The sequence below is a fragment of the Heterodontus francisci genome, chromosome 3, assembly GCF_036365525.1.
Source record: "Heterodontus francisci isolate sHetFra1 chromosome 3, sHetFra1.hap1, whole genome shotgun sequence".
Classification (NCBI taxonomy): Eukaryota; Metazoa; Chordata; class Chondrichthyes; order Heterodontiformes; family Heterodontidae; genus Heterodontus; species Heterodontus francisci.
The window spans coordinates 22253760-22275674 of NC_090373.1; the positions used below are offsets into that span (position 1 = coordinate 22253760).

The window sequence follows — 21915 nt, forward strand, 5'->3', positions numbered from 1 at the left end:
AAGTGGAGTTGATATGAGGTCACCTGACTTCTCTGAGTCCATCTTAAACTACATTAAAAATCACAGTTTTTAAAACATAATCTTGCTACAAAGTCCAGCGTTCATAACACAATGACCCCTAGTTCTGGGCTCTCCAATCAGGGGAAACAGCCTCTCAGCATCTATCCTATCAAGTTTTCTCAGAATCTTATTTATATTAACGAGAATCACATCTCATTCCTCTAAAATACAGAAAGTAAAGGCCCATTCTACTCAATATCTCTTCAGAGGATAACCCTCTCAACCCAGGAATAAATCTAGTGAAATTTCATTCCACCTCCACCTAAAGCACATATATCCTTCCTTGGGTACGGAGACCAAAACTGGTCAATGCAAAGTAAAACTTCCTCTGCTCTTCCAGAAAAATAGATGTCCACCCAGACAGTATCAATGTAACCTAACTGAGGAAGCATTTAAAGACATTGAAAAAAGGAATTTCAATGATGATACCAGAACTGAGAGGTTATAACTATCGGGAAAGATTGAACAGGCTGGGGTTCTTTCTCTGGACATAGAAAAGATGTTTCCACTTTGGGTGATACCAAAGGTAGGGGCCAAAAATATAAGACAGTCACTAATAAATCCAATAGGGAATTCAGGATGAATATCTTTACCCAGAGAGTGGTGAGAATGTGGAACACGCTCCCAGGGATTAGTTGAGGTGAATAGCATAGATACATTTAAGGGGAAGCTAGATAAACACGAGGGAGAAAAGAATAGAAGGATATGCCGATGGGGTTAGAAAAGTAGATTGGGAGGAGGCTCATGTGAAGTATAAACACCAGCATGAGCCTGTTGAGTCGAATGCCCTGTTGTGTGTTGTAAAAGTGCTCATTGGGAACTGGATTCAGACTACCCAAAACCATTGTCAATTCATTAAAACAAATTCTAAATCTTTCATTCAAGACAGATAAAATCAAGGTCTTGTATAGTTGAAGTAAAAGTAGAAAGCTGATATACTCTGGCTGAGGTAGAAGTTTAAAGACGCTTTGTGAGTGTTTGTTGATCCGTCCCTCACTATATCTGTCATACAAGTAGAATACTCGGTTTTACTCCCAAATCAGTGGAAATAAAATTCCCATCGATGATGCTGTTGGCTGTTCACTGCCTTAATTAGAATACGGGTGTAGTGCTTCAGTTCTGGTTACCATAATGTAAAGGGTCCATTGAGGTAGTTCTAGAAAAATGAAGAAGCTGATTCCTGATATTGAAGGGAAGAGCTGCAAGGAGAGACTGAGTGTGCTGGTGAGGTTGTATAGCACTTCAATGAATAAATCCAGACTTTTGTGAATGTTAAATGTTTCATTCAATTCACAGTTGTCAGCCATGGCTCAGTGGGTAACACTCTCACGTCCCAATCAGAAGTTTGTAGGTTCAAGCCCCACTCCAGAGACTTGAACACATAATGTAGGCTGACTTTCCAGTGCAGAACTGAGGGAGAGCTGCACTGTTAGAAGTGCTGTCTTACAGGTGAGACATTAAAGCAAGGTCCCATTTGTCTCCTGGGGTGGATTCAGAAGCTTCCATGGCACTATTGGAAGAAGAGCAGTGGAGTTCTGCCCTTGTGTCCTGTACTGATAGTCATTTCTGAACCAACATCATTAAAAAAAAAATTATCTGGTCATTATCATATTGCTCTTTGTGGGACACACTGAATTGGCTGATGTTTTCCTTTACAATACTTTCAATGTACTTTATTGGCTATTAAGCACTTTGGGATGTCCTGGGTCCTGAAAGGTGCTATATAAATGCTTTTTTCATTTAATAGAGACAGCTATCTTTGGAAAAGAGAGAAATGAGAATTGTGCATGGCGATCTTATTCTCTGATGCATTATTTATCAGAGTTTTATGTAAATGAGCTTGACTGTATCACCTGTTCCAACTTGTATTTTATTCCCATGTGTTTCAGGACTTACAAAGGGAAATCCAGGCTAATGCGTCCACTTTAGCAAATGTGGTAAGTGCAACTGAACAGTTTCTGGAGAAAAACAGGGACAAACTCCAACCAGAAGAAAGAGCAGCGATGGTCAAGAAGCTAAAAGAAGCCAAGTTGAAGCTCAATGTGTTGAGTGAACAAGTGGACTCCAATCTCAAGAATCTGGACAATGCTGTAACAACTGCTCTCAAACAGGAAACAGAGAAGGTGCAGATGATTTCTTTCTTCCCCTGGACTGTGACTAAATTTGTCCTCATGGAGATCTCTGGTCATAGATGCAATGTCATAGACAGTGCTTGTATCTTATTTGAACATAGTTAAATATGTTACCAGGGATGAGGGACATCTGTTGAGAGGAGCAGTTGGAAAAATAGGACTATTCTTCTTAAAACAGAGAAGCTAAGATGTGACCAAGTAGAGGTTTTCAAGATGATGCAAGGTTTTGATAGAATAGCTAGAGAAAAATGACTTCCTCTGGCGAGTGAGTCAATAAGCAAAGGTCATAGATTTGAAGTCATTGAGAAAAGAACTAGAGGGAAGATGAGGAGAAATGTTTTCACTCAGAGAGTTGTCGGGATCTGGAATGCTCTACCTGAAAAGGTGGTGGAAGCTGATTCCATACATAATATTAAAAGGGTACTTGAGAATGAGGAACTTATAGGATTATGGACAAAAAGCAGGGATGTGGTATTAAGCACGACTGCTCTTTCCAAGACCCAGCACAGGCAAGACAGGTCAAATGGCCTCCTCTTGTACTATAAGTTTGATTCCAAATATTAGAATGCTTCCTCACTGGTATTAAGCACTTTGATTTTTTAAAAAATAACTTGAATTAATTAAATATTACTAAAGGGCGACATGTTTAAACTGCAGAAGCATTTTGTTTGTTGCAATGTAAAGCACAGGTAATCAGCTTTAAGATCAGTTGTATTTTATGTCAGTACTGGTACTGTTCAGTCCTTTTGGGTAAAATTTCTTGTTTTCTTTCTTGCATACCGAACCTTTCAATCAAGATTATGTCTAAATATCTTTATTGCTGTAAAATTTGACATTCTAATATTTTAAACCCTTTAAATATTGAGAACATAGGAACAGAGTAGGCCATTCAGTCCCCCGAGCCTGTTCAGTTAGATCATGGCTTCTCTGTAGCTTAACTCCATTTACCCGTCTGGGTTCCATAACCCTTATAATCCCTTACCGAACAAAAATCTACCAGTCTCTGTTTTGAAATGTTCAGTTGACCCCCAGTTTCAACAGCTTTTTGGGGAACAGAGTTCCAGATTTCTGCTACCGTTTTTGTGCAAAAGTGCTCCCTGACATTACCAAGGAGCTGGTTCTTATTCTTGAACTTAATATTTTAATGAATGGCAGCAAAAAAACGAGGGAGCAGCTTTGTGTAGTCCAGGTAATGATATTAGTTTGTGGTTTTTACGGAGATTTATGCTCGTTGGAATAGCTCCATCCACCTTCAGCAGTGATATTTCATGATATCATTGAGGGATTAAACTTCTGGTCTTATCGCTGCAAGATTACAATAACTTAAGGCATGCTTGCCTTCATCGGTCGGGGCGTAGAGTATAAAAATTGGCAAGTCATGCTGCAGCTGTACAGAACTTTAGTTAGGCCACACTTAGAATATTGCGTGCAATTCTGGTCGCCACACTACCAGAAGGACGTGGAGGCTTTGGAGAAGGTACAGAAGAGGTCCAGTTTACTTTAGTTTAGAGATACAGCACTGAAACAGGCCCTTCGGCCCACCGAGTCTGTGCCGACCATCAACCACCCAATTATACTAATCCTACACTAATTCCATGTTCCTACCACATCCCCACCTGTCCCTATATTTCCCTACCACCTACCTATACTAGGGCCAATTTATAATGGCCAATTAGCCTATCAACCTGCAAGTCTTTGGCAAGTGGGAGGAAACCAGAGCACCCGGAGGAAACCCACACAGACACAGGGAGACCTTGCAAACTCCACACAGGCAGTACCCGGAATTGAACCCGGGTCGCTGGAGCTGTGAGGCTGTGGTGCTAGCCACTGTGTCCCCCAGGATGTTGCCTGGTCTGGAGGACATTAGCTATGAGGAGAGGTTGGATAAACTTGGATTGTTTTCACTGGAACGACGGAGGTGGAGGGGCGACATGATAGAGGTTTACAAAGTTATGGGCGGCATGGACAGAGTGGATAGTCAGAAGCTTTTTCCTGGGGTGGAAGAGTCAGTTACTAGGGGACATAGGTTTAAGGTGCGAGGGGCAAAGTTTAGAGGGGATGTGCGAGGCAAGTTCTTTACACAGAGGGTGGTGCGTGCCTGGAACTTGCTGCCGGGGGAGGTGGTGGAAGCAGGTAAGATAGCGACGTTTCAGAGGCATCTTGACAAATGCATGAATAGGATGGGAATAGAGGGATACGGTCCCCGGAAGTGCAGAAGGTTTTAGTTTAGACAGGCATCAAGATCGGTGCAGGCTTGGAGGGCCGAATGGCCTGTTCCTGTGCTGTACTGTTCTTTGTTCTTTAACCCACACTTGGTTACTAAGGAATAACATTTTGCTTTGTCCCTTAATGTGCCAAATTTGTGAGCATAGGTTCTGGACAAAGCTTTACCTGGTTGCAGCAAAAACAAATTTTGAGATCAGCTTTTTTTTCCTCAAATATAAAATCTGACCCGCAGTACACAGGTAATAGTTCAGCCTTTTTGATACAAATAGCAACTATTGGTCCTCTCAATTCTACTTGCTTTCTAATTATACTAATTATCTTTACCTAATAAGACTGAAGGACTATTGATTTATTTTTGGTGAACAAGCATGTGAATCAACTGGTTAACCAATGATGTTGCTGCTGTCTGCTCCCCTACAATTCATCACTGACAATTTGAAAGTCGTATTCAAATTCAAACATTGTTAACTAACTTCCTCCCCACCTGTACTTCGCTTTGCTCAGTCCCTCTTTCCAATGCTTAGCTGATATTTCAGCTCACTCCATTGGGAAATCTAGGTATGAAGCCTTTGCCCTTGCGATCAGTGATGCATATGCCAATATACCAATTCATTGCATCACCAAGCTAATTTTACAAATGTTGTATTTTCTTTATTTGTTCTCCGGATGTGGGCATTGCTAGCAGTTATTTTGTAGCTGCAGCCTTTTACTGTTTTATTTTAATTATGTTTCCAACCATTTGCTGCTAACCACACCTAACTTATTGCCCATCCCTAATTTCCCTTGGGAAGGTGATGGTGAGCCACCGTCTTGAACAGCTCCAGTCCATTTGGTGTTTGAAAGGGAGTTCCAGGATTTTGACCCAACAGTGATGAAGGAACAGTGACATGTTTCCAGGTTGGGAGAATGTGTCACTTGCACAGAAGTTAAATTTGGCACTAGAAAAATGTTGACTGATTTTTAAAAAAGTTTTTTTGAAATTTGTAAAAATATTCATTCCAATTTGGTTGACAGGCTGCAGCGGTTGAACAATTGAAGGAAAATGAGAGTAAAATCCGAGGTCTTTTGGGTTGGTTGTCCAGTATAGGACAGGAGCCAGCTATTGAACCGAAAGGAAAAGAGATGGTGCAGCAGAATGGCAACACGATTTCCGTGGATGGACTGAAGAGACTGGAGAATGAGGATACAGTTAATGGAAACCTACCCTGTGATCAGAGTGAGACCAAAGCAGATGATGTGATGGAACTAACAACTGATGGAGAGTTAAACCGTCAGTACCAAAAAGCCAAGGTGCGGATTGATATTATTTAGATTCTTTGGCAGTTAATGGTTTGCAATTTAGAAGCATTTATTCTAGTATTGAATGAAATGTGATATTAATATGCACCCACCGAAAGTAAGCATGAAGGCTTGTTCATTTTTGAAGCATTATATGTCAAAGGCAATTACCATAAAAGTCTTCAATACCAACTAACTGGAAACAGTAGGTATCAGCTTTGGCCCAGTGGGTAACACTCCCGTCTTGGAGTCAGAAGGTTGGTAGGTGTTCAAGTCCCACTCCAGAGTCTTAAGTACATAATCTAGGCCAACACTCCAGTGCAGTCCTTATGCTGCAGTATTCACATGAGATATTAAAATCGAGGCCCCATCTGCCCTCTTGGGTGGATGTAAAAGATCTCACAGCCACTAGTTTGAACATGAGCAGGGAAGTTCTCGCTGGTGTCTTGGCCAATATTTATTCTTCAACGAACATCACTAAACTCAGATAATCTCACTGCTGTATGTGGGCACTTACTCTGTGCAAATTGGCTGCTGTGTTTCCTACAGTACAACAGTGACTACACTTCAAAAGTACTTCATTGGTTGGAAAGCACTTTTGGGATGTTCTGAAGTGCTATAGAAATGAAAATCACTCTTCTTTCATTGAGTATTTAATGCAGATTTTATGCCTTGTAATTTGTATTTTTTTTTTAAACCTGTGTATTCACTTGGTGACTGTTCCTAATGTGGTTTTATTCACAACAGCTTCATCACCAACAAGTTGTATCACAACAGCAGTCCTACATCATATCTACACAATCAGTTCAGGACTTCCTGCAGAAGCAAGGCTCCAGTATTCCCACAGAGGAGCGAGCAAAGTTGGAGAAGGACTTAAATGAGTTGAAGGTTCAGTACGAGACTGCACTGGGCCAATCTGAAACCAGACTGAAGCTGATACAGACTGTGCAGGATGAGCTGCAGAAGTTTTCCACTGATTACAGTGAATTTGAAAACTGGTTGCACCAGTCTGAACAGCAGCTAGAGGACCTCCAATCTGGTGCCACAGAAGTAGAAGTCTTTATTGGCAAGCTGCAAAGGCAGAAAAGCTTTTCTGAAGATGTCATCTCTCACAAAGGTGACTTGAGGTATATCACTATCTCAGGGCAAAGAGTCCTCGATGCTGCTAACTCCTGTGCTAAATTGGACCTGGGCAAAGATGCCAAGCCTTGCATTGATACATCTGCGACTTGTGCCCTGGTACAGAGCCAACTGGAGATGGCCAGTGGCTGCTATAAATCACTGCACTCCAAGGTAAAGTTTCCACTCTACCTTTTAGCAGGACATGTTCTTGTAATACTCTGGGTGCTTTTTGTCTTGTAAATATGTACGTGACACAGCAGACTTTTAGCCACTGGGGGTGATCAGTTAGATGGGAGGGGGGAAGCAATCGGATGGCAAAGAGTCCCTACTCCCCAAATACAACAGCAGTTTTGTACGATGTTTCTCAGCACCAGGAGAAATGTCGGGTGAAGAATCGGAATGTTTGCAAGCCACATATATATAACATTTATTTCTAATAAGCGGCGCAGTGGGTAGCACCGTAGCCTCACAGCTCCAGCGACCCGGGTTCAATTCTGGGTACTGCCTGTGTGGAGTTTGCAAGTTCTCCCTGTGTCTGTGTGGGTTTCCTCCGGGTGCTCCGGTTTCCTCTCACATGCCAAAGACTTGCAGGTTGATAGGTTAATTGGCCATTATAAATTGCCCCTAGTATAGGTAGGTGGTAGGGAAATATATAGGGACAGGTGGGGATGTGGTAGGAATATGGGATTAGTGTAGGATTAGTATAAATGGGTGGTTGATGGTTGGCACAGACTCGGTGGGCCGAAGGGCCTGTTTCAGTGCTGTATCTCTAAACAAAAAAGTGTGTCCCCTAGATGACTTGTATTAATGGAAAAGCAGTGCACTGGTAAAGTGAGAGTGAAGTCGTGGAGGTGAATTGGCCGTGTCTGCCTCACTCTGGCTGGTGGAAGCTCTGTTTTTTGGCCAACGCTACCTTCACTTTCATTGTTGAGGGAGATTAGATTAGATTAGATTAGAGATACAGCACTGAAACAGGCCCTTCGGCCCACCGAGTCTGTGCCGTTGCTTTTGTGCCTTTAACTTTTAGCAGCCTACTGATTGTCTCATTTTTAGAGCACTGCGTGCAGTTCTGGTAGCCATATTATAAAAAGGATATAGAGGCACTCGAGAAGGTGCAGAGAAGATTTACAAGGATGATGCCAGAAATGCATGGGTGTACATATCAGGAAAGGATTGACAAGCTAGGTCTCTTTTCTCTTGACAAAAACAAGGCTGAGGGGTGACCTAATAGTGGTCTTTACCATTATGAAAGGTTTTGATTGAGTGGCTACAGTGAGAACGTTTCCTCTTGTTGGGAAGTGTATAAATGGAGGCCATCAATATGAGATAGTCACCAAAAAATCCAATAGGGAATTCAGAAGAAACTTCTTTACCCAAACAGTGGTGAAAATGTGGAACTTGCTAAAGTGGTTGAAGCCAATAGTATAGATGCATTTAAGGGGAAGCTAGACAAGTGTATGAGGGAGACGGGAATAGAGGGTTACGATGATGGATTTAGTTGAGGAAAGATGGGAGGCGGCTCAAGTGGAGCAAAGAAGCTGGCATGGACAGGTTGGGCCAGATGGCCTGTTTTTGTGCCGTATATCCTACATATGTATCCCTATGTATTCTCGAGAGTTATATCTAGTCACAGAATATACAGCTGAGGTTCCTGGTCACTAGTATAATGGGGGTATAAAGCAGTTAATTTAAAGATTGACTTGTCAAGCTAATGAATGATATATAAAGAGTATTGCTGAAAAAAGAGACATGCCGTCGAAGTTTTGTGTCTTGCATTCATCAGGACAGACACAAGAATGCCAAATTTCAAAGGGAGCAACAATTTATACGGCATGAGAAAAGGGGTGCTTATTGGCTCGCAAGTCAACTCTGGTTGTGGCATTGTCATGGAGAATGCACGAGGGAACTATTGTCCCCGGGCTTTGTTTAATTCAAACAAGGCGCCAAGCCTGGACATGTTTCTTTTGCCAAAAGAGGATAGGGCTCTGTATATAAATATATGTAGATTCTAGCAAGTGTAAGTGCTGTCCAGTCACGGAATCATATCTAATGTCATACAGTGTGTTGAGTTTGGCAAGTATGGTTGATTGATTTACAGTCAGTACCTATTGCGAACAGCTGAAGGGAGGTGCTGTTTGATTCAGTTCGCCAATCATTGGGTCGTACAGCCTACGTATCTGACATTGCAACGGCACTGGAATTCATATACCACATTACTCGTTTATGTGGTACGCAGAACGTCTTTTGGCTTAATGGCAGCATCCTGTTAGTGAAAAATACCACTCATGTTGCTGCTGCATAGTAACAGTATGAAAAGGCTAGCTTCACCTGTTGCTCAAATTTTTGAGATATTTTACCCTTGCAGGGTAGTTTGAGGTAGACTGGGCACGTTTTAGGTCCAAAAGTGGCGACCTTAGGCCCATTCCTGAGTATACAGGATACACAATGAACAATAATCTGATCGGGGTAGACATTATCCCGCAGGATAGTTTTGATCTGCCATTTCCTTGACATGTGAATTGAGAAATCCACCAGTGGGTTCTTTAGTACTGTCTACCGCAAGCCTATGCTAATTGTTTAATTATATGCAGGTGGAGGGTGTTAACTGGGGTCTTTCTTGAGCACTTAGAAGGAGACTGTTACTGAGACTGGTGGAGGGTTTGAGTGAGGAGCTACATATTTGTAATCCTTTTACTCTGTACAATAAATGTGAAACTGAGTAAAGATAGGCTCCAGTATTATCCTTCCATAACAAGCTTTCTGGAATTTAACAGACTACCTACACTGGTCAATATATGCGTTGGGATTCCTCCAGCTCCATGCTATAAGATTGGCCTTATTGGCAATCTTGTAAATAGGGCCCAAGCTCACTGCAAGCTTGATGCCAAAATAGGGCATATCAAAGCCTATCGCATTGGATAATAGCTACCCTGATCAAATCATTGCTCATTGTGTATGTCGCATGCTCACGAATGGGCCTAAGGCCACCACTGTCGGACTTGAAAAGTGTCCAGTCTACCTCAAACTACCCTGGAAGGTTGAGGTATCTCACAAATTTGAGCAACAGGCAAAGCTAGCTGTTTCACACTGCTACTATGCAGTTGCAACACAGGTGGTATTTTCCACCAACAGGACGCTGCTGTAAAGCCAAAAAGACATTCTGCCTGCCACACAAATGAGTAATGTGGTTTATGAATTCCAGTGCCGGTGCAAAGCCAGGTACGTAAGTCGTACATCTCAATAACTATCAAACAGCACATCCCTTCGGCTGTTCACAACAGGCAGAGTACTGACCGTACCTAACCAGGCCGTACTTGCAAAACTCAGAACGCAATGTTTAACATCAGATGTGATTCCGTGATTGAACAGCACTTGCTGAACAATCTCAAGTGTTCTAAGAATAACACTAACAACCAATTTAAGATTATCAGTCAGGCTCGCACTTATGCTTGCTCGAAGCTACATATATTCATATGCAGGGACCTGTCCTCTGCAGGCAAAAGGAACATGTCCAGGCATTGTGCCTTTTTTGAACAAAACGAAGCATGGGGGACAACAGTTCCTTGGTGTATTCTCCCTGACAACGCCTCGACGACAATGCCTTGACCATTCAGAGTTGACTTGCCAGCCAATTAGCACCCCTTTTCTCATGCAGTATAAATTGTTGCTGCTTTTGAAATTTGGCATTTTTGTGTCTGTCCCGAGGAGTACAAGACAAAAAGCTTCAACAGCATGTTTCTTTTTTCAGCAATATTCAAATTCTGTACTATCAAGTGACTATTTAATATACAAAGACTGAAAATTAGATTTGATCTTGACATCCCAGCTTTCAACCATACTAATGCTAAATATTGCGTGTGTTGCACTGAATATCAGAGGTAAATAACTAATTTAGTTTAGTTTAGAGATACAGCACTGAAACAGGCCCTTCGGCCCACCATCAACCACCCATTTATACTAATCCTACACTAATTTCATATTCCTACCACATCCCCACCTGTCCCTATATTTTTCCCTACCACCTACCTACACTAGGGGCAATTGCTAATGGCCAATTTACCTATCAACCTGCAAGTCTTTGGCATGTGGGAGGAAACCGGAGCACCCGGAGGAAACCCACGCAGACACAGGGAGAACTTGCAAACTCCACACAGGCAGTACCCAGAATTGAACCCGGGTCCCTGGAGCTGTGAGGCTGCGGTGCTAACCACTGCGCCACTGTGCCGCCCTAATTACCAAGTCAGACTGGGATTGTGTTCATATTTTGGGTTTAACTGAATACATTTCCCTCATTTCCAGACTGTAGCTAATTTACTAAGCCGTATTTAACTATCTCACCATTGACAGAAGTACTTAACATGAAGCAAATTAAATTGTCTGTATTTAGTCTATATTCATTTTTGTTTTTAGAAAGCTTTTAGAAACTTGATGGAAATCTATTTTCCCAGATGGTTTAACTTGACCAAATTGTGATGCTTAATTATTATCCCACTTTTAGGTGCCAGGCTTGGCTCAGTAGGTAGCACTCTCACCTCTTGAGTTAGAAGGTTGTGGGTTCAAGGCTCAATCCAGCAACTTGAGAACTGAAGAGATTCCATCTGCCAATTTGTATATGATTCCATGCTGCAATTCAGTGTATGTGTGGGAGCTTGCTGTGCCAAATTTAATGCAGTATTTCCCTATATTACAACAATGATTATGCTTCAAAAGTACTTCACTGGTTTTAAAGGGCTTTGGGATGTCCTGAGGTTGTGACAGGGGCTATATAGATGCAAGTTTCTTTTTCTTTCCCTTGTAACTTTAATGTGGAGCAGTTTAACACTACATCTGAGGCCACCAGATGGCATTGCCTCATGTAGTAACATCGCTGTCATGACAATGGCCACTTGTGGTGCAATAACAGGTTTTACGGCCAAAGATTCAAAGAATATGGAATCTGATTTTCTATATAGTTATTTCTTTATTGAGAGATGACCATAATCAAGGCATCAGTAAGTCAAAGAAGCATTCAGAACTAGTACTAATCTCCCTTTGTGGTTTAATGGATTCAATGTCCCATTCACTATGATCCTGAGCCATACAGACCCAGAGGTTTCTACATTTGACATCTGTTTCAGGTGCTGAGTTAGCTGATGTGTTGCTGCAAGTGAACTTGGCATCCCCTGGGAGAGGAAAAAGAATATGGTCCCAATTGTCCAGTGACTCCTGCTGGAAGGTGGGCGTGTGTGGACTTTAGGTGCATGTAAGACTGGGCTTAGGCACATTGTCCCTGACATTACCAGGAAGAAAGTAAAGAACATACAGTTCAATCTTGGTAATTCTTGTCATTTTATGTGTAAAAATAAAAAAAATTGTCTATTAATTTCAGTTGAACAACATATCAAAAAAAACACAATGACTTGCTTTTATATAATGTCTGTAATGCAGGAAAACATCCCCGAGCATATGTGAGACGTATAAGGGGAGAAAGAAACCAAGGGATGTTGGGAGAGGTGACCAAAAGCTTGGTCAATGAGGTTTTTTTAAGGAGAGTCTTTGAGAAGAGGATAGTGGAAACACTCAGAGGTTTAGAGAGGGAATTCCAGAAGGTGGAACCTAGACGGCTGAAGGCAAGGCAGCCATTGGTGCGGTAATGGGAGGTAGGGGTTGCACAAGAGGTCAGAGCCCAGAGAATGGAGAGTTGGAGTGCGGAGGGAGGCTGTAGTGCTCGATGAAGTTACAGGGATAGAGAGATGCATGGCTATGAAGGATTGGAGATTTGAATTGAAGATGTTGCATCACTGGATGCAAATCAGCGAGTATGGGTTTCTTTTTTATTTTTTGAGATGTTAGCTTGACTGCCAAGGTCAGCATTTATTACCAATCCCTAATTGCGAATGGGTGTAGGTACACCAGCAGTGCTGTTAGCGAGGGAGGTGCAGGATTTTAACCCTGTGATAGTGAAGAAGCGGCGATATATTTCCATGTCAGGATGGTGTGTGGCAATTGGGGGGAACATGCAGGTGGTGGTTTTCCCATGCGTCTGCAGTCCTCCTAGGTGATAGAGGTCATGTGTTGGAAGGTGCTGTTGAAGGAGGCTTGGTGAGTTGCTGCAGTGTGTCTTGTATATGGTACGCACTGCTGCCACTGTGTGCGGTGGTGGAGGGAGTGAATGTTGAAGGTAGTGGATGGGGTGCCGATCAAGCAGGCGGGTGTTGAGCTTCTTAGGTGTTGTTGGAGCTGCACCCATCCAGGCAAATGGAGAATATTCCATCACACTCCTGACTTGTGCCTTGTAGATGGTGGACAGGCTTTGGGGAGTCCATATAATGTAAGTATACCCACCGTGCTGTTAGGAAGGGTGTTGCAGGACTTTGACCTAGTGACAGTGAAAGAACGGTGATATAGTTCCAAGTCAGGATGGTATGTGGCTTGGAGGGGAACTTGCAGGTTCCCATGCATCTGCTGCCCTTATCCTTCTAGGTGGTAGAGGTCACGGGTTTGGAAAGTGCTGTCTAAGGAGCATTGGTGAGTTGCTGCAGTGCATCCAGTTTGTGGTACACACTGCTGACACTGTGTGTTGGTGGTGGAGGGAGTGAATGTTTAAGGTGGTGGATGGGGTTCCAATCAAGTGGGCTGCTTTGTCCTGGATAGTGTCGAGCTTCTTGAGTGTTGTTGGAGGTGTACTCATCCAGGCAAGTGTAGAGTGTTTCATGTTGGACAGCTTTGAGGAGACAGAAGGTGAGTTACTCACCACAGAATTCCCAGCCTCTGAGCTGCTCTTGTAGCCACAGTATTTATATGGCTGATCCAGTTCAATTTCTGATCATTGGTAACCCTCAGGATGTTGATGGTGGGGATTCTGCGATGGTAACGCCATTGAACATCAAGGGGAGATGGTTGGGCTCTCTTGTTGGAGATGGTTGTTGCCTGGCACTTGTGTGGTATGAATGTTACTTGCTGTTTAGCAGTCTAAGCCTGACTCTTGTTCAGGTCTTGCTGCATGCGGACAGGAACATTATCTGAGGAGTTACACTGCACAATCATCAGCGAACATTCCCTCTTCTGAACTTATGATGTCGGGAAGGTCATTGATGAAGCTGCTGAAGATGGTTGGGCCTAGGACGCTACCCTGAGGAACTCCTGCAGCAATGTCCTGAGGCTGAGATGATTGGCCTGCAGCTACCACAACCATCTTCTTTTGTGCTAGGTATGACTCCAACCAGGGAGAGTTTTCCCCTGATTCCCATTGATTTCAATTTTACTAGGGCTCTTTAATGCCATACATGGTCAAATGCTGCCTTGATATCAAAGGCAATAACTCTCACCTCACCTCTGGAATTCAGCTCTTTTGTCCATATTTTGACCAAGGTTGTAATGAGGACTGGAACCGAGTGATCCTGGCAGAACCCAAACTGAGGATCGATGAGCAGGTTATTGCTGAGTAAGTGCCGCTTGATAGCACGAATGACTCCATCCCTCACTTTGCTGATGATCAAGAGTAGACTGATGGGTCGGTAGTTGGCCGGATTGGATTTGTCCTGTTTTTTTGTGGTCAGGACTTACCTGGGCAATTTTCTGCATCCTGGCGGCAGTATTCAAAACTTGTGCTCCAGAACTAGCCATGCCCTTAGCCGGACTGTTTCAGTACAGCTACAACACTGGCATCTACCCAACAATATGGAAAATTACCTCCCTAAAGCCTTTCTGCCATCTACAAGGTACAAGTCAGGAGTGTAATGGAATACCATCCACTTGCCTGGATGAGTGCAGTTCCAATGGGGTAAGAATGGAGCAGGGATGAATAAATTGGAGCCAAAAGCTGATGCAAAAGAAAACTGACTAATGAACAATGGGCTACCTTCAGAGAAGAGATAGTTCGGGCACAGTCAAGGTATGAAGGGGAAAAGTAGGGCAAACTAATCCGGAGCTCGTTGGATGACAAAAAAGGTAGAGATTAAGATGAAGAAGAAAAAGTGTGCTTATGATGGATGCCAGGTAGAAAATACAATTGAGAACCAGGCTGAATATAGAAGGTCCAGAGGGGAAGTGAAAAAGCAAATAAGAGAAGCAAAGAGAGAGCATGAAAAGAGACTGGCAGCTAGCATTAAAGGATATCCCCAAATTTTCTATAGGCATATAAATAGTAAAAGGGTGGTCAAAGGAAGAGAGGGGCCAATTAGGGACTAGAAAGGGGATTTACACATGGAGGCAGAGGGCATAGCTGAGGTATTAAATGAATACTTTGCATCTGTCTTTACGAAAGAAGAAGATGCAACCCAGGCAATGTTGAAAGAGGAGGTAAGTCAGATACTAGAGGGGTTTAAAATTGATAAAAAGAAAGTACTAGATAGGCTGTCTGTACTTAAAGTGGATAAAACACCAAGACTGGATGAGATGCATCCAAGGATACTGAGGGAAATGAGGGTGGAAATCGTAGAGACACTGGCCATAATTTTTCAGTCTTCCTTCGACTAGGGAGTGGTGCCAGAGGACTGGAGAATTGCAAATGTTACACCCTTGTTCAAATAAGTATGTAAAGATAAGCCCAGCAACTACAGGCCAGCCAGTTTAACTTCAGTGGTGAGAAAACTTTGAGAAAAATTAATTAGGACAAAATCAATAGTCACACGGACAAATGCGAGGTAATTAAGGAAAGTCAGCATGGATTTCTTAAGGGAAAATCACATTTAACTAACTTGTTGGAGTTTTTTGAGGAGGAAATAGAGAGAGTTGATGAGGGCAATGCTGTTGATGTGGTGTACATGGACTTTCAAAAGGCGTTTGATACAATGCCACACAACAGACTTGTGAGCAAACTTGTAGCTCATAGAATAAAAGGGACGGTAGCAACATGGATACAAAATTGGCTGAGTTATAGAAAACAAAGAGTAGTGGTTAATGGATGTTTTTCGGGCTGGAGGAAGGTTGTAGTGGAGATCCTCGGGTCAATGTTGGGACCTTTGCTTTTCCTGATATATGTTAACGACCTAGACCTTGGTGTAAAGGGCACAATTTCAAAGTTTGCGGATGATACAAATCCTGGAAGCATCGTGAACTGTGAGGAGAATAGTGTCGAACTCCAAAAGGACATAGACAGGTTGGTGGAATGGGCGGACTGGTGACAGATGAAGTTCAATGCAGAGCAATGTGAATTGATTCATTTTGGTAGGAAGAACATGGAGAGACAATATAAAATAAAGGGTACAATTCTAAAGGGGGTGCAGGAGCAGAGGGACCTAGGTGTATATGTGCAAAAGTCATTGAAGGTGACAGGACAGGTTGAGAGCGTGGTTAATAAAGCTTACAGTATCCTGAGTTTTATTAATAGGGCCATAGAGTACAAGAGCAAGGAGGTTATGTTGAACTTGTATAAGACACTAGTTCGGCCTCAGCTGGGGTATTGCGTTCAGTTCTGAGCGCTACACTTTAGGAAAGATGTAAGGGCATTGGAGAGAGTACAGAAAAAATTCACGAGAATAGTTCCAGGGTTGAGGAGTTTCAGTTATGAAGATAGATTGGAGAAGTTAGGTCCGTTTTCCTTGGAGAACAGAAGGGTGAGAGGTGATTTGATAGAGGTATTCAAAATCATGAGGGGTCTGGACAGAATAGATAGAGAGAAACTGTTCCCACTTGTGAAAGAATTGAGAATGAGAGGGCACAGATTTAAAGTTTTTTGCTAAGAGAAGCAAAAGTGACATGAGGAAAAACTTTTTCATGCAGTGAGCAGTTAAGGTCTGGAATGTGCTGCCTGAGAACGTGGTGGAGGCAGGTTCAATTGAAGCATTCAATAGGGAATTGAACCATTCAATAGGGAATTGAACAGCTATATGAAAAAGAAGAATGCACATGGTTACGGGGAGATGGTAGGGGAATGGAACTAAGGGAATTGCTCTTTCAGACAGCCAGTGCGGACATGATGGGCTGAATGGCCTCCTTCTGTACTGTAATGATTCTGTGATTCAACAACATTCAAGAAGCTCAACACCATTCAGGACAAAGCAACTGGCTTGATTGGCACCCCATCCGCTATCATAAACATTCACTCCCTCCACCACCGGTGCACTGTGGCAGCAGTGTGTACCGTCTACAAGATGCACTGCAGCAACTCACCAAGAATCCTTCAACAGCACTTTCCAAATCTGCAACTGCTGCCACCTAGAAATACGAGGGCAGTAGTTGCATGGGAACATTACCATTTGCAAGTTGCCCTCCAAGCAGCACAACATCCTGACTTGGAACTGGATCGCCATTCCTTCACTGGCACTGGGTCAGAATCCTGGAACTCCCGTCCTAACACCACTGTTGGTGTATCGTTTTTCATTCTTTCATGGGATGTGAGCATCGCTGGCAAGGCCAGCATTTGTTGCCCATCCCTAATTGCCCTTGTGAAGGTGGTGGTGAGCCATCTTTTTGAACCACTGCAGTCCATCTTGTGTAGGCACAGAAGAGAGATTATATTGCTCTGATCATTTCAACTAGGTGACTGTGAATTAAGAGGATTGGACTGTATATGGCTTATAAATTGGCTTTTGTGGAGTATAAACACTGGTACAGATGTGTTGTGCTGAATGGCCTGTTTCTGCAGTGTAAGTACTGTGTAAATCCAAGATTATGCAAGCGATTTAGAACAAAGGGCAGCAGAAACTTCTTCACACCAAGAGTTGTAAGGTTGCGGAATTCAATTCCAAGAGTGGCTGAGGCAGAAACTGTGTCAACATTGAAGATTAGATTGAATAGGTGGCTGAAGGAAAAGTCATTGAATGGATTTGGGAACAGGGTGGGTAAACATGATGAGGTCTATTTGCTTGTGTGTGACTGGTTGAATTGAATGGCCTGTTTCCGTGTCCTAATTTGCATGTGTTTCATGAGAAGAATGTTGTACAAATGTCTGTTGAATCTAATTTCCAGACCTTGCTTTCCTGCTCCTTCTGAAATGAGATATTGAATTTCTGAAGTTTACACCTAACCAAAATGAATTGGTGAACCAAGAACAATTCTCTTACTGGACTGCTCTCTTCCATAATATTTTAAATGTATTTTACTGTGTGTTTCATTGTTGAGTCATTTTATATTGGTGCCTTTGATTTTCAGGTGAATCAGCATTGTTAATCTCGTACACTTGCCCATTAATTTTGAGTTTTGTTGGAGAATGCAGGGAAGTAATGCCGAATCAATTAACTTTTGACATTCCAGTCAAATCAGAGCAGCATGAAAAATGGTTTCGTTGTTAGAAAGTTTGATTTGTAGCTACATTTCTGGCAAGAGTACATGTGGAAAACCACAGCCAGTAATACAGTGTGAGTCACATTTTCTCATCAAAGCCTTCAAACAGTAGCCCAGATAAACTTTGTTAGGATACAACAAGGATATGGATACACAAAACACAGAAAGTCAACTTTCAGGTATTGTAAGCAATTAGGAAGGAAAATAGTATGTTGGCCATTTTTGCAAGGGGGTTAGAGTACCAGAGTAAGGAATTCTTCCTGCAGTTGTACAGGGCTTTAGTAAGACCACAACTGGAGTACTGCATTTAGTCTCTATTTCTATGGAAGGATAAACCTGCCTTAGAGAGGTGGCAACAAAGATTTACTAGATTGATTCCTGGGATGAGTGGGTTGTCCTGAGGGGAGATTGAGTAGAATGGGCCAATACTCTCTCTAGAGTTTAGAAGAATGAGAGGTGATCTCATTGAAATGTAAAAGAATCTGAGAGGACTTGACTGGGTAGATGCTGAGAGGCTGTTTTCTCCCCAGCTGGAGAGTCTGGAACTAGGGACCATAGTCTAGGAAAAGGGGTTGGCCATTTAGGACTCGGATGAGGAGAAATGTCTTCACTCAGCATTGTGAATCTTTGGAATTCTTTACCTCAGGGAGCTGGGTGAATGCTAAGTCATTTGAGCATAGTCAAGACTGGGATAAATAGATAGGTAGATAGACAGATAGATTTTTGGACTCTAAGGCAATCAAGGAATATGGGAATCAGGCCAGAAAGTGGAGTTGAGGTCAAAGGTCAGCCATGTCATCTTGAATGGCAAAGCAGGTTCAAGGCCTACTCCTGCTCCATCTCATAATTTCCGATGATAAGCTATGTTCGGTTCATTTGATTTTTCTGATTGACTTTTTTTTCCTCCCCCCTAGTGCAATATATTGGGTAAAAATCTCAAGGATGTGGTGGATAAGTACAGCCAATACCAAGAAATCTCATCTGGGCTTGTACCATGGCTTCAAGCTACTGAGGAAGCTGCAAAAACCCAGTTAACTGAGGCCATTGCCGCAGATCCCAAAAACCTTCAGAAGCAGTTGGAGCAAGTCAAGGTCAAAATCTATGCATTCTCTAATATTTTTCTTGTATTTTCCTGGTGTTGTTTTGTTGTATTGAACGTGTAACGTTTAATTTTTTTTTTTAACTGTGTTCAGGCTCTGCAGGATCAGATGTCTGGACACCAAAGTGTGGTTGAGAAACTAAGGAAAACAGTTGATGCACTTATCGGTACTGATGGCAATCTTTTACTGAATCGTGATGAAATCCAAGATAATTTGGGTACGTTTTCAAATCAAATGCGTTAATGCACAGAATCTACAGCATAGAAACAGGCCATTCGGCCCTACTGGTCAATGCCAACATTTATGCTCCATACAGGCCTCATTCCACCCCCTCTTCATCTAATGCTATCAGGATATCCTTCTATTCCTTTCTCCCTCATGTGTTTATTTCGCTTCCCCTTAAATGCAGCTATGCTATTCACCTCAACTACTCCCTGTGGTAGCAAGTTCCACATTCTAAACATTGTGGTAGATAGAATAATCCTCTCTCAGCAGTCTATTAATCAAAGGTCAGAGACCTTCATGTTTAAACAGCCTTTCTTTATTTGCAATATTTGTTCCATTCAAGCTTCAAAGCAGGCTCCGTGCTAGTTGGCAGTTCAGCTTAGTAACTTCCTAGAGATAGAAAGTCCACAGGAGAGCAGTCCCTGGTGTCCAGGTTTATGAAAACAGTCCTGAAAGAGCAATCTTTTTGCCTACCTTTAACATCAGAGTGAAATCTCAATCTTGTGCGCAATCTAAAGCATTTCTTCCTCAATGAGCCAATAGTACCTTGTCCGCCTATCTTTAATCAGAGAATAATACAGCACAGAAGGAGGCGATTCAGCCCATCATACCACTGGTGCCAACATTGTCCCAGGAAGCAATTCTTCACTCAATGGGTAGTAGACATCTGGAACTCTGTCCTTCCTCAAAAACCCAGTTGCTGTAGATACTGGGGGTCAGTTGAAGCTTTTAAGACTTGAGATCAATAGATTTTGTTGGGTAATGGTGTCAAGGGTCATGGAGCAAAGGTGAATGAATGGTATAGAGTTAGAGATCAGCCACAATCTAATTGAATGGCAGAACAGGCTCAAGGGGCAAAATGGCCTACTCCTGTTCCTGTTGTACATCCCGCATGATTTTCCCTTTCCATTGAAGTCTATTATGATGAGAATTTTAAATGGGAGATATTGGAGGACAGAACCAGACTCAGAGGAAAGCATTTGTTCGAGTTGGTTTTAACTGTATGAGCCAAGCCTACTGTTTAGACTTTCTCTAAAAAGGGGAACTGGTCTGGAGTTATGGCTCTTGCACAGTGTGGGATTGGAGGAAGTTCAGGTGGCTCTGTGAAGCTCCAAGCAAATGTCTTTGAGGAGCATTCAAAGCATGGGTTAGACCATGCCAAAGGTGAAAGTTCTAACTTTCCTCTGTCCCTTACTGAGGTAGTTCTACACTGTTGATGCTGTCTTTTGGGTGGACGAGGCCCTGTCTTCCCTCTTGGGTGGATGTAAAAGATCCCACAGCACTATTTCAAAGAACAGCACTCACCCTGCTATTCCAGTCAATATTTAACCCTCAACCTACAAGTAAAGCTGAGTATTTCCAGCATTTTCTATTTTGATTTCAGATTTCCAGCATCTGCAGTATTTTACTTTTGATCCATTGGGAATTGGAGTGCAGAAGCAGAGTGAAAATTGACTTGTAAAGGAGTCCATCCAATTTTCCTTCATTCATTTGAATAGAAAAAGTGGGTGGGTTCCTTTTTAGACATACTGTCCTGAAATTATCTGGTAGTCTGGACCCAGGAAAATATCCCGTGAAGCAGACAAGACAACAATTACTTGCATCTATATAGTGCACTTAACCTGATGAAGAGTTCCAAGCTGCTTCACATGAATGTTATCGAATAATATTTTAAACTGAGCCGCGTACGGAGATGTTGGGACAGGTGACCAAAAGCTTGGTCAAAGAGGTAGATTTTCAGGAGCATCTTAAAGGCAGAGAGGTTTAGGGAGGAAATTCCAGAGCTTCAGGCCTAGGTAGCTGAAAGTCCGGCCACCAGTTGTGGAGTGATTAAAATTGGGGATGTGCAAGAGATTGGAATTGAACATTAACGTTTGTTTTGCATTGGTAAAAATCCAGGCAGTCTATTTGCCTTGATTGGATGTTATTCAGAAGAGAATTGGAAATGTGCTTTAAATGTTTGTCGCCATATAGGCTGCCTTCACTGATGCTCAATAATAGCATAATAGCAAAATACTGCAGATGCTGGAAATCTGAAATAAAAACAAAGTGCTGGAAATACTCAGCAGTTCTGGCAGCATCTGTGGAGAGAGAATCAGAGTTAACGTTTCAGGTCTGATGAAAGGTCACTGATCTGAAACGTTAACTCTGCTTCTCTCTCCACAGTTGCTGCCAGATCTATTTCCAGCACTTTCTGTTCAATAATAACACGCAGGGACATTAATGTGACACAGGACTTACCAATGTTTGCCTCTCAATAGATGATGTTGTGCTGAGATATGAGAATCTATCCAAATCGGCGAGTGACCGCAATGAGAAGCTACGGATGACACTCACGCGGTCCCTGAGTGTTCAGGATGGTTTGGATGAAATGCTTGACTGGATGGCAAATGTTGAAAAGAGCCTAGAAGATGAAGAGGAGATGCCTTTGAATTCTGCTGCTCTTCAAGAGGCCTTCAGTAAAAATGCTGTGAGTATAAATCTCTAAAGCTGAAATATGGTATGCATTTGCAAAAAATGATTCATCAGCCACGAGGCAATTAAATGTGTTCATCTTTTGAGTCCAG

At 42.5% G+C, this 21915-nt stretch overlaps 1 protein-coding gene across 10 annotated transcripts in view; it reads left to right on the plus strand.

The window, feature by feature from the left end:
* Positions 1 to 21915, plus strand: part of dst (dystonin) — a 666855-nt gene that overhangs the window by 392328 nt on the left and 252612 nt on the right. For all 10 annotated transcript variants that reach the window (XM_068020163.1, XM_068020162.1, XM_068020167.1 and 7 more), the window contains 6 exons: positions 1950 to 2183; positions 5433 to 5708; positions 6444 to 6989; positions 18938 to 19114; positions 19217 to 19340; positions 21610 to 21818. In XM_068020163.1, the coding sequence (XP_067876264.1) occupies positions 1950 to 2183; positions 5433 to 5708; positions 6444 to 6989; positions 18938 to 19114; positions 19217 to 19340; positions 21610 to 21818 (1566 nt within the window). The remainder of the gene's footprint in view (positions 1 to 1949; positions 2184 to 5432; positions 5709 to 6443; positions 6990 to 18937; positions 19115 to 19216; positions 19341 to 21609; positions 21819 to 21915) is intronic.